General features: G+C 32.8%; 1 protein-coding gene across 1 annotated transcript in view; it reads right to left on the bottom strand.

Moving 5' to 3' along the window:
- Positions 1–3,152, bottom strand: part of LOC143240971 (sodium/hydrogen exchanger 8-like) — a 49,877-nt gene extending 46,725 nt beyond the window's left edge. Inside the window, exons 1-2 of the mRNA XM_076484316.1 lie at positions 2,993–3,152; positions 2,381–2,486 (exon numbers count right to left, since the gene is read on the bottom strand). Of these exons, the coding sequence (XP_076340431.1) occupies positions 2,381–2,486; positions 2,993–3,103 (217 nt within the window). The 5' untranslated portion in view covers positions 3,104–3,152. The remainder of the gene's footprint in view (positions 1–2,380; positions 2,487–2,992) is intronic.
- Positions 3,153–12,092: the final 8,940 nt, after the last annotated feature.

The raw sequence follows: 12,092 nt of genomic DNA, 5'->3' as shown, positions 1-12,092 counted from the left end.
ACAGTAACCTTATTAATAACTAATAAATCAGTAATGAATTAAAATGCTTATAAGGTATCTCAACAACAGTAAGCAGATTAAGAAATCATAAATAAGTAATAATTAAACTTCTGATACTGTCTATGAACAACAAGAAACTAAGAACTAATATATCAGTAATGAATTAATCTGATGATAATCTTTACCAACAACAGTAGTCTAATTAATGACTCATAAAAAAGTAATATGTTAGCCTGATGATACTTTGTCAGCATTAGTCTGACTAAAAATTCATAAATCAGTGATTAATTAATCTATTAATATCATTCACCAATAACAGTAGTCTGCTAATAACTCATAAATGAATAATGAATAAGCTTGCTGATATTATCTAACAACAAGAGTAGCCTGATTAACAACTTATAAACCTATGATGAATTAAACTGCTCATATTGTCTATCAATAATAGTATCATGAATAAAAACTCAAAAATCAGTAATGAATTCACCAGCTCACACTGCCTATTAACAACAGCAAAATGGCTGATAAATAATACACCAGTAACAAATTAACCTGCTGATATTATTTATCAACAGTAGTCTGATTAATAAATCATCAATGAGTTAACTTTTTGATACTATGAACAACAGTAGCCTCATTAATGTGACATAAATCAATATGAAATTAACCTAATAATAATGTCTATTAACAACAGTAAACTAACTAATAAATCATAAATCAGTAATAATTAAACTGCCTAATACTGGCTAACAAAAACAGTAGTCTGATTAATAACCCATAAATATATAATGAATTAAACTGCTGATACTTTTCATAATAACAGAAAACTGACTAACAATTAAAAATCAGTAATGAACTAATGTGATGATAATGCCTACAAACAATAACAACGGAGTTAGTAAGTCATAAATCAAAAATGAATTAACATGTCAACACTGTCTACAAACAACAGTTGCAGGATTAATAACTCACAAAACAGTACTGAATTAAACTACTGATAATGGCTATTAACAACAGTTGTCTGGTAAATAAATGATAATATTTATGGATAATTAATCCATTGATACTGTCTGTGAACAACAGGAAACTGACAAAGAATTAATAAATAAGTAATGAAATAACCTTGTCATAATGTCTATCACCAACAGTAGTCTAATTAATAACTCAAATATCAGTAATGAAATAACATGCTTATACTGTCTATTAAAACGGTAATCTGACACTAATAAATCATAAATCAGTAATGAAATGACCCACTGATACTGTTTATTAACAACAGGAAACTAATAAGTCATAAATTAGTAATAATTTAACCTGGTAATACTGATATTAACAACAGTAGTTTGATTAATAACTTATAAAACAGTAATAAATTAACCTGTTGATGCTGTCTATCAAAAAACAACAACATGATTAATAACTTATAAATCTACAATTAAAGAATCTTTTATATTGTCTATCAATAACAGTGCCTTCATTGATAACTCATAAATCAGTAATGAATTAATCTCCTGATATTGTCTATTAATAACAGTAAAACTAGTAATAAATCATAAATCTGTAATGATTTCTACTACAGATACTGGCTATTAACAACAGTAGCCTCATTAATAACATATATATATTTAATGAATTAAACTGCTGATACTGTCTGTAAACAACAATAAAATGATTAATAACTAATTAATCACTAATGAACTAACCTGGTGATAAAGTCTATTGATGACAGCAGTCTTATGAATGTCATAAATAATGATTTCTTTTTGCTCTGGATATCCTTCACTGCACACGCACAAAGTTTTAGTGTATTACATTCAAAATTTTATTAACAGGTTGATTCATTACTTAGTTATGAGTCATTAATTAGTTTACTATTATTTTTAGAAGATATCAGCAGATTAATTCATTCATGATTTATGAGGCATTAATCAGGTTACTTGTTTTATTAATAGTATCAGCAGGTTAATGTATTAGTGATTTACGAAGTTATTAATCATGCAACTTGTTGAGGTACAGTATAAATAGGTTAATTTGTTACAGATATATAATTCATTAATTAGGCTATGCATTTCACATCATTACTGATTTATTATATTTAGTGCATAGTATAATTCTGTTATTTGATAACTGATTTATGTCTAATTAATCAGCTTATTGTTGTTGATAGAAAGTTTTACCAGGTTAATTCATAAATTATTTATGATTTATTAGTTTTGTGTTGTTAAAAGACAGTATCAGTAGTTTAATTCAGTACTGATTTATCAGACATAAATTAGTAAAACAATATATAAATATATAATGTAAAAAAAATCAAACACTGAAGGTCTGGTATTTTTAAACTTTTATTATAAATTGTAATAATACTGAAAGAACTACCAACCTGAAAGGTGCAGGCCTTCTGCCAGACCGTAAGGTGCATAGCTGAAGATTAACATAATGGCAAATTCCAAGGATGGATTTTTACGCAGATCAATATATTTTAACAAGTGATGAAGTTAAAGAAAATATTGTTCTTGAATTTTTTTAATACTTTGAAAAAAGTCTATTATTATGCTATAGAAATTATCATTTTTAGTGGTATAGATAAGGTTGCAAGTTATGGTTCTTTGAAGTCAATGTTCTTACTTACAAAATTAATCTTTAATACTGCATTAATTACGAATTTAAACAATCTCAAAGTTAATGTTTTGTTGCAATAAATAAATCAGTTTAAAAAATTGAAATTGAAGCTTTTAGTAATAATTTTTGACTTGAATTCTGTCATAAAATATTATAAATTGAGCATGATCAAACTTTATTTCATACCAGAAAGAAACTGACTGAACACTGGTATCACTTTTTTTTAAGTCAAAATGTTACTATGAAGTGTACTTGATAAATGCAGTGGAAACACTAACGAAAAACAATTTTTTTTTAAGAATGACAAATAAATATGACAAAAGTTGAATTTTCATTGAAAAGGTTTTTAAAAACATCAAAACTCAAAGGATATCAAAGCAGCCATCAGAGCAAATGCAACACCAATTCCTGCAGAAGCAAAGAACATAATACAAAAACGGCCTATTGCATTAAGGACTGCTGCACTAGTGCTCAGTGTAGCCATCTCAGGTTTGGAAGACTCCAAAACAGTTCTGAAAATTTAGCACTCATGAAATACTTGAATAAAAAAAAGAGAAAATGAGAAATAAAGCAACAATTCCTTGGAAAATTTACAAATGAAATATTTTATCTCAACTCAGCTTGGCCTATCAACCTGGATTATTCTTTGTACTGTGACAGTTTTCTCCTTGTTTACAAGTTTAAAATTTGAGCTGATTGAAAAGCCATTTTCTGCAGCAGCCTGTCTATGTTACCAACCAACACAAGCTTCACAAGACTATAATCCAAAATATTTCTCTTTTCCTTTCATATATACATAAAAAAAAAAACCTTATCTAATGCCACCTTCCCATCTTTCATACCAAAACAAGCTGCTAGGTTGACAGTTACACCTATCCTCCAAAACTTTTTTGAATTGTGCCTGAACCATAGTCACATTTTTATTACAGAAAATATTTTAATTTCACAAAATATGTCAAAATTTCTCATTAGGTGTGTTTTGGATTCAAGGTGGGTTTCTTCTATTTTGTTTCTGAGCAAAGCCACAAAAGAGGAATCTCCATTACGTCCACATTGGGAAATAAAACATGATTTTAGTGTTATAAGTCTGCAAATTTAATACTGACCCATCAGAGAATACTTCTTATTCAGTCTGGTTTGGAAATTTGGGTTTACATTCCATTGGTGCTGTCTGGAACTTATGTTTAAAGGTGTAGTTTATTTGCATTGTAGTAAATGTAAGAAACAAGTAAAATCATAAATGAATTAAGGAATAATAGAATGTACCAGTAACTTATTATCACTTATTTTATCATTACCAACATTTCAATATGTAATTCACAACATTCACGAAATTTATTACTGATGAGTATTTTACTTGTTTATCATTCATTTTGAAGTAGATAATTAATCCATTTTTTTATAATATCAGCTAGGATTTCATGCTTATTATTACTATTAATACAACTAGACCTGAAATGACAACATTACACCAACAATACAGATACATACTTTTGGTTTTGAATTTTTAGTTTTTCTGAATAATAGTTACTTTAACACAGATCTATAATATTGGTTGAATTGTAAAATTTATGAAAAAATGTTACTATAATAATATTACTTTAGCATTTAATGTATAGTATATACATTTATTAACAAACAACATATTTATATGTAATATAATATAAGATAATATAATGCATCACAGGAAGGCAGAAACTGACTTGATTTTTTCCCTTGCCCTTCTAAAGATGAAGGAAAGTTGTATTAACTAATATTACTTACATTAGTTCCATGTTGTTAAGTTCAATAATGCTTTTAAAAAACTAAATAAAGTATAAAAGATAAAAATAATTTGTTAAAGAAGTAAGTGGTTTCTGTTGATTGGTTGCCTCTCTATGATTGATAGTTTGAAAGTAGGGATTATGTCACACTTATGGACTTCACACTGACAAAGTGCTACAACAGGACACTATTAGTAAGGAAGAAAAGTCTTTGAATGGTTGGCATTAAACTCATCTAGCGTGTTAGATTTGTTCAAAAACTTTAATTTCATAGTGGTATAAATATAACTGTATGTTGTTTTTGGTTCTACTAGCAAGTACTAACTTAAAACAGGATTACACACACACACATATATATATATATATATATAATTACACTGTTACCAACTGCTCAGTCATAGTGTAAGTACATGTGCAATGTCTTTGGTTTCAGTATATTGCACACAAAAAATATCTATGTAGGTTTTGTAGAGTTATGTGGTTCAAATACAGAAATAAATTGTGTTTTGTTTCTAACTTACAGTGTTAGCATGTGTTCATCCATGGTTCGAAATTTTCTATTTAAAGCCAGACATGTCCATTAAAAAATCAACTTTAACTGGCAGCTTCCTATCTATCACCAGACATCGTGACCAGTGGTCCTATTCTTAACATATCAGACACAAATACATAGTCCCCTCAAAAATAAGCGAGGCAAAAGCTGTGTATGCACAGCCCAAAGATTTTGCTTAAAAGTATATTTTATAATGAGTGGAAAATAACTTGTAAAATTTAAGATTTAATTTAAGACAAAAAAAAAGCAAATTTTAAAAACGGTCACGAACACTCACAAAATGTGCTTTTAGGTTGCCTTATCCGTGTCGTCCTGATAGTCACGCGTGACTGCCAAACATTCACGACGATCTGACCAAGGTGTCTGATAGTAAAAAATGGGAAAGTCTCACGATCAATTTCAGTTTGGCTTCATGAGCAAGACTAATGAATCAGAAAACAATACTATGGAACCCCGAAAGTGAAAAAACCAAGCTTGTTGACCCAAGCTCAAGTGTTAAAGCAAAAGCTGTTACTGCTAGTACTGGCGCTAAAGCCTACTTGTCGTTTCCAGGATGAATGAAATAGAAGCCGACCATGGCAGGAGTATAATAACGCTACCAGACTGAGGTTTTGCTCAATTTGTCAGGAATATGACCAAAGTAGTGGAAGGCAGAAGAACACCTTCATAACAGGATCTTCCAACCTGAGAGTAAGTGCTGTTAAAGAGCATGAAAACAGTTGTGCCTACAGTCTAAATTGTCAAGCTAAAACAGCAAAAGAAACATCTGATTTAACTCCCATGATGAAAGAATTGAGCAAACTTAACAAGACTGAGAAAGATCGTTTGTTTGTGCTGTTCAGGACTGCCCTTTAAATGGCTTTGAATGCCAAACCATTCAGCAATTTTCAAGAGCTTCTGTTGCTGCAGGAGTGCAACTTTGGTATGAACTTAACAGAACATTATGCCAATGACAAACAAGCAGTTATCTTTACGAAGTATACTGCAGAAACAATTAGAATTAATGTCAGATCTCGACTGCACACCTCATTATTCTTTGGCATTATGACTGACGGCTCAACAAACACTGCCAACATTGAGCAGGAGATAGTCTATGTAAGATACTTGGACAGTGACTGTTACCCAGTAACCCACTTCCTGTGTCTGCAGTCAGTTGAGAAGGCTGATTCTGAACACTTCTACAGGCACTTAGTTCAGGTAAAGGTTTCTTAATTACTTGGGATGAGAATTTCTGGATTTATCCTGAATTCCTATTTAAGAAAAATTAAAATGGACAATATTTCATGTACATTTGTGTTTTAATTCAGGTTTACATAGTCATTCCATTATTAATATACATCAGTGAAAACTCAAGCATTTTTCAATTGATTTAAACCAAGAAGAACCATGTATTTACCACTGACAGAATTGGAGCTTAACCTCACACAACTAGTGTAATAGATAATGGAGCAATTGAATTTTACAAAGAACAAATTTACATTTTGTTTTTTTTTTTTTACAGTAAGTAACTAATATTGGGTATTAATTTTTTGTACTTGCAGCATTGTCTATATGTGGCAAGTTTCCCGACTGGCTTGAATCAATTGTATGCCTAACAAGCTGATGGGGCAGCTGTCAATTTTGGCACAAATAAAGGACTTGTCAACAGATTGAAGGTGCAAAAACCTTATTTGATAGGGATCCACTGTGTTAGTCACAGATTGGAACTTGCAATTAAGAAGACCATCAAGGACATCCCTTACCTTGATAGTATCCAAATCTTTTTAGAAAACCTATGGAAGTTTTATGACAATTCACCACAGAACTGGGCTGGCCTCAAAGAAGCTAGTAAAGACAACAAAAGGGATAGGAACCTGATGGGTGGCCTACAAAGAGCGCACTCTGGAGTGAGTTTCTCATAACTAGCCAACTTTAGCAGAGCATTTGTATCAAGTAAAGTTGCATGACAAAGGGGAACATGGACAGAAAGCTGCAGGATTATACAGTACTTTGACAAGCCTTAAATTCATCCTGTACATGGACATACTCTTGGCAGTTCTGCCTGTTTTGAAATCTCTTAGTCTCAAAATGCAAGACAATTCTGCTACTGTGAACATTGTTTCTGACAAACTCGCTGTTTGCAAAGAGAAGCTGGGCAATCTTATTCATGTTGAAAGATCCCAGAAAATTGTTAAAGAGCTCACAACAAGTGAACTAACTGGCAAGTGGTTACTTAGAGGAAAGGTGATTGCTATTAGTGGTCAGGCAAGGGCCAGAGGCTCAAAAAATGCCACAAAAGAGACAGTTGCTCAATCCATGGCTGAACAAACTGCCATCTTCAAAGGTAAAATTGTCACATATCTGAATGAGAGTTTTGAAGAATTTGATAAGCATTTTATTGGTGCCTTTCAAATTTTTGAACCAAGCAACTGGCCTAAAAGCAAGGAAGCATTGTCATCTTTAGCATGGTTGAAATCTAAAGGTTTCAATATTGCAGCTGATATTTGCCAAGCTGACTTACACGAGACACTGCTCAAAGCCACAAGACTTGCCAAATCAGATGAGTCCCTAGCTAGTAGTGCAAGTGGATTGTGGGTGCACATGTTAAGTTAAATTACTGTTGAGAACAGTAAACCTAACCCTGGATCAACAGTATTGGCTTTGGTATGCCTCATGCAGGTGATTTTAGTGTCATCTGCTGAACCAGAATGTGGATTTTCCCAGATGACAGTTGTTAAGGATGACTGGTAGTCCAAACTAATAAATGATTCACTTATGACTTGATGACAATAAAATTAGCTAAGAATAAGACCTGCAATCTTGCAAGCACAGAATTACTGTGCAAGTCTGTAGAATCGTGGTGGAAGGACAGTAAAAAAACCAGACAATTTATGAGTCCACATGGAACTCACACACATAGAGATAATAGAGATACTGAGTCTACATCAGCTGATGTCTCAGTGCTGGATGACTAAATCTACCAGTTTGATTGATGTGTCATTTTTAATGAATAAAAGGCTTGTTGCCACTTGCTTTGAAATAATGTTTCAGTGCCATAAATAAAATGATTCTGTTTTATATAATAATTGTCTCTACTTGATTTCTTGTTTTCGGTAATGTCCGGTGACAATTTTGAGGTGTCCTGCTAAAATTTCAAATGTCCGGCAAGTTTCACTGTCCAACAGGGCATGTGTCCTGCTAAAAATTTAGAATATTTCTACCCGTCATCTATACGCCTAGCACACAGTCACTATGTTTGGATAATAGCACTAGTGTTCAGTTTTAGGCACATTAAGTTACTGGGAGTTTATTTGTAGATAAAGTATTATCAGTAATATTAAAGTTTGCTTAGTTTAGTTTTAGCATATGATAAGGTATTAATCTGAGAGAAGGACTAGTCTATTAGTAAAATCAGTCTAAGTTCTAACCATCTGCAGTTTGGTTAAGGTGGATGAATCTCTGGGTATAGGATCAATGGTAAACACAACTTATATCTGTAAGCAGTACCACACATACCAGGTAAATTGAGAGATCATCAAGTAGAAACCACCTCGCCACATAATGTTACGAGAAGGTGTAAATGACATTGAGATATTCAGCTACTGGTTAAGAAGGGCTGATCTGCATAATGTCTTGTGCCAGGGAGACTGGATTGTATTTTTCTACCCTATAGGTAATTATGCACCCACTTCAGAAATGTCAGCCCATTCTAATAAGCTACTAGCCCACCATCATTAATCAGGGCTAACTAGGAAAGTGAATTCTAAAAATTGAACAGTGAGTTGTTAATGTATAGCCTTGCCTGTAAACAATTACACATTATAAAACAGTGCACAGATAAGTATCCACAGGAGCAACAAACTTTGTGTACTCAGCAGGAAACCTTGACTGCACCAGTCTCACATTATATCATGTTACTACAATGTCAAGAGGATCAAATATTACTTCTTGAATCTCTATAAATTTTATGACATCATATTTTTTCTGGAGTCTTAACACTCAGATCTTGAGGAGTTCACAAACTGCTTTTAACTTCATTCTAAATGCTAGCCCAAAACTGGGATAGCCATTGCAATTAAATATAACAACTGAATCCACTACGATTATAACAACTCAACTCCAATTCACAACTGTGTTGATGAAAGGCAACACAATATATTATGGTGAAGACTGGAAGTTCCTTCCTGACCTGTCTGATGAAACTCCTATGTATTTACCAGCAGGATACTTCAATGCACATATACCACTAGGAATGTGGTTGAAAACACTACTAACAAAGATGTGCATTTATTCTGCTATCCACAATGTAGCTAACATCATGATACTGCTAAACTCAGGAGAACTAATGAGGGTTCCTTAGCACTTAAAGTGCTTTTGTTAATAACAACTTGAATTTTACCTCTACCTAGAATAGGAACGATGTCTACACTGATTACACTATGTGTTAGATGAGTGTGAAGACTGGAAGACAAAGTGATATAAAACAATCTAGAAACCTACACAAAGGTATCATGCTTTCTGGCTTACTCTCTTAAGCATGTCTTAACCATCAAGCAAAGGCAAATAAACAACATTGGATGTGAAAGGAACGTCCAATACTGGAAGAGTAGTGATAACAATAAAGTCTAAGGAGTGCACAATCAGTCCAAAATTGAATTAATTTGAATAAGACAGAAGAGGAGAGGAAGGATTCCTCACAATATGGTATTGCTCTCCACAAGAAATTAGCATTCAAAACATGAAATAGAGTAAACATACAACAAAATCAGTTTCACAAGCATTTTACTATTGCCCTTCTACAAGCTTATAACTTGCAGAAAACCCAAAATATGGCAATGTCAGTAATTTACAATGAACAATGATACCTCACTCGACATAGCTGTAGATCAACTCAAGGCCTTCATGGTAAAAACTCTTTTATATCCGAATATGGGTATTTTGACCCACCCTGCAATTACCTTGTAACTGTGAAGCTATAAATTCTACAATTGTAAATATATTTGGTGTATCTTCACAGAATTGGGCAAAAGTTTAGTATAAACATTTACAAGTATATTATACACAAAAAAATCAGATCTTTTGAATATTTTACCAAAGGTTTCTCCATGAATATATGATGTTATTGAATAAGTCTGAGTGGAAGGTGATTTTCATATCAAGAATAATTTTTTTTTTCCACATTAGTTTCATATTTCATGTACATACCCACCAGAACTTCGTAAATTAATATCAAAGTATTTTTTATATTGAACTTTGTGCTTTACCTCTTATATTCTCTACCTTAATATTATATGTTGCAAAATAACCAATGTACAGAAAGTAGGAGCAAATAAAAAAATTAGGGGTGTTAGAACCTAAAACCCACAAAGTACCAGGAGCATTGTCTTGGATGACAACAATGGAAGATCTTCACCCACTGAGAGAACGTGGATGAGACTAAAATGGATGACTTCCAAACAACAGCATGAAGTGATGTGCCAATTTGGTAGTTCATATCAAACTCAAGCCTCATTGGACAGAACTACACTGTGTAAAACTCAAGAAAATAAAGCACCAGAGAAATAATCACTGGATATGACTACAAATAAGCTGGAGTGCAAATGCATGCAACATCAACCTTAGAACTCACTACACAATAATGGAAATCGTAATGCAGAACTCCAAGAATGAAGTAGGATAAGGAAGTGTAACCAAAATATGTGTGAGGGTTTAGTTGAATGGTACAGCTTAAGTATAAAATGAGTCATCTGAAATGACATCAAGGCAGTAATAGAATGGGGATCTCCATTAGAGGATTGCAATGCAATGTGACAAATCTACTCAAAATCAAAATCAACCTCTGGGTACGACGACACAGAAATTGGAGTACAATGTTAACTTCCAGGTCCCACTGCACAGAAGTAAATAACCTCTGTAACAGAAACAACTTCACCCTCCATAATAGAACCATACAGCAAGAACCTCTGAAACACACTGCAAGGAGGAGGAGTATATTTATGAAAATGTCATTCTCATAAGAGAACTGCACAGAAGCTGGAGCACAACACCAACTTTCAGGACCCACTAAACAAAAAAGGATCACTTCTATTAAATAAATGCATCATTACCCTATGGATAGAATCACACACTAACTGGACACATTGCAATGAGGTGGAACATGAGAACACCACTATCCAACTTTAAGTGAAAAAAAATCACATCCAGGAGAACTCCTTCATAGTCAATCACCCAAAATGCTCGGAACTGGAAATTGGTAAAAACTATCAAACTCTGCTAGAAAAACAAGGATGGACAAAATATTGGAATGGCATGTCACCAAAGACAGACACTACTCACCACTGAATAGAATCCTAGACCTAATATGAACATGCTATTGGAGGAAAAAAAACATTATATAGAAAAAATAACATACCAAGTCACAGCTGCAACAATTAGGTCCAGAAACAATGATAATGGGCAGAAGGTAATATCTCAATGATAAAGAAACATTCACCTGATGTTGCTAGTAAGAGATGAAAATATGAGGTATAGTTCACATACCTGACTGAATAATTTCTTCCAATGAATGATGGAGATGAAATGCCAGGGAAAAGGTAACATGACTTACCTGTTAATGACATCTAGAACAGATAGTGAGATGAAGAGAAGGGAGGAACATGCCAGTCTAACAAGTTAATATTCCCAATTTGCATGGATAGAGGAGGAAAGGTCATGTACAGAGGATAGTCACCAGAAGACAAAAAGGCAGGAATTAGAACCACAGAAGAAAGCTGGACTGGCAATGTAACAACAAAAGGCATGAACAGGACATGAAAGTCTGCAAAATCTAACCAGAAATAAAGGTGGGAAATAAATAAACAAGAAGGAAGAATATCCTTCAAATGCCACCAAATTTGGCTTAGGAAAGGTAATATCTCTGGATAAAGGAACACAGATGTGGAACAGTACAGTGTACATGAAATGTTGACAATAAAGATAACAGACTGTCAATGCTCACAGTATAAAAGGTGTGATACACAAACAGGCAACTAAAGTTTGCTCATTCAAATTATTATACAAATGTTGAACATAATCCATACCTATATGGAAAAAAATTTGAAACAAATTATTATTTAAGGAAGAATTAGTAAAACCTTTCTTTTTTTTTTTAACTTGTAATAAAGTAAATACACCATAAT

The sequence above is a fragment of the Tachypleus tridentatus genome, chromosome 13, assembly GCF_004210375.1.
Source record: "Tachypleus tridentatus isolate NWPU-2018 chromosome 13, ASM421037v1, whole genome shotgun sequence".
Lineage (NCBI taxonomy): Eukaryota > Metazoa > Arthropoda > Merostomata > Xiphosura > Limulidae > Tachypleus > Tachypleus tridentatus.
The sequence above is the reverse complement of the archived record's forward strand: the minus strand, read 5'-3'. Positions and strand labels throughout refer to the sequence as shown.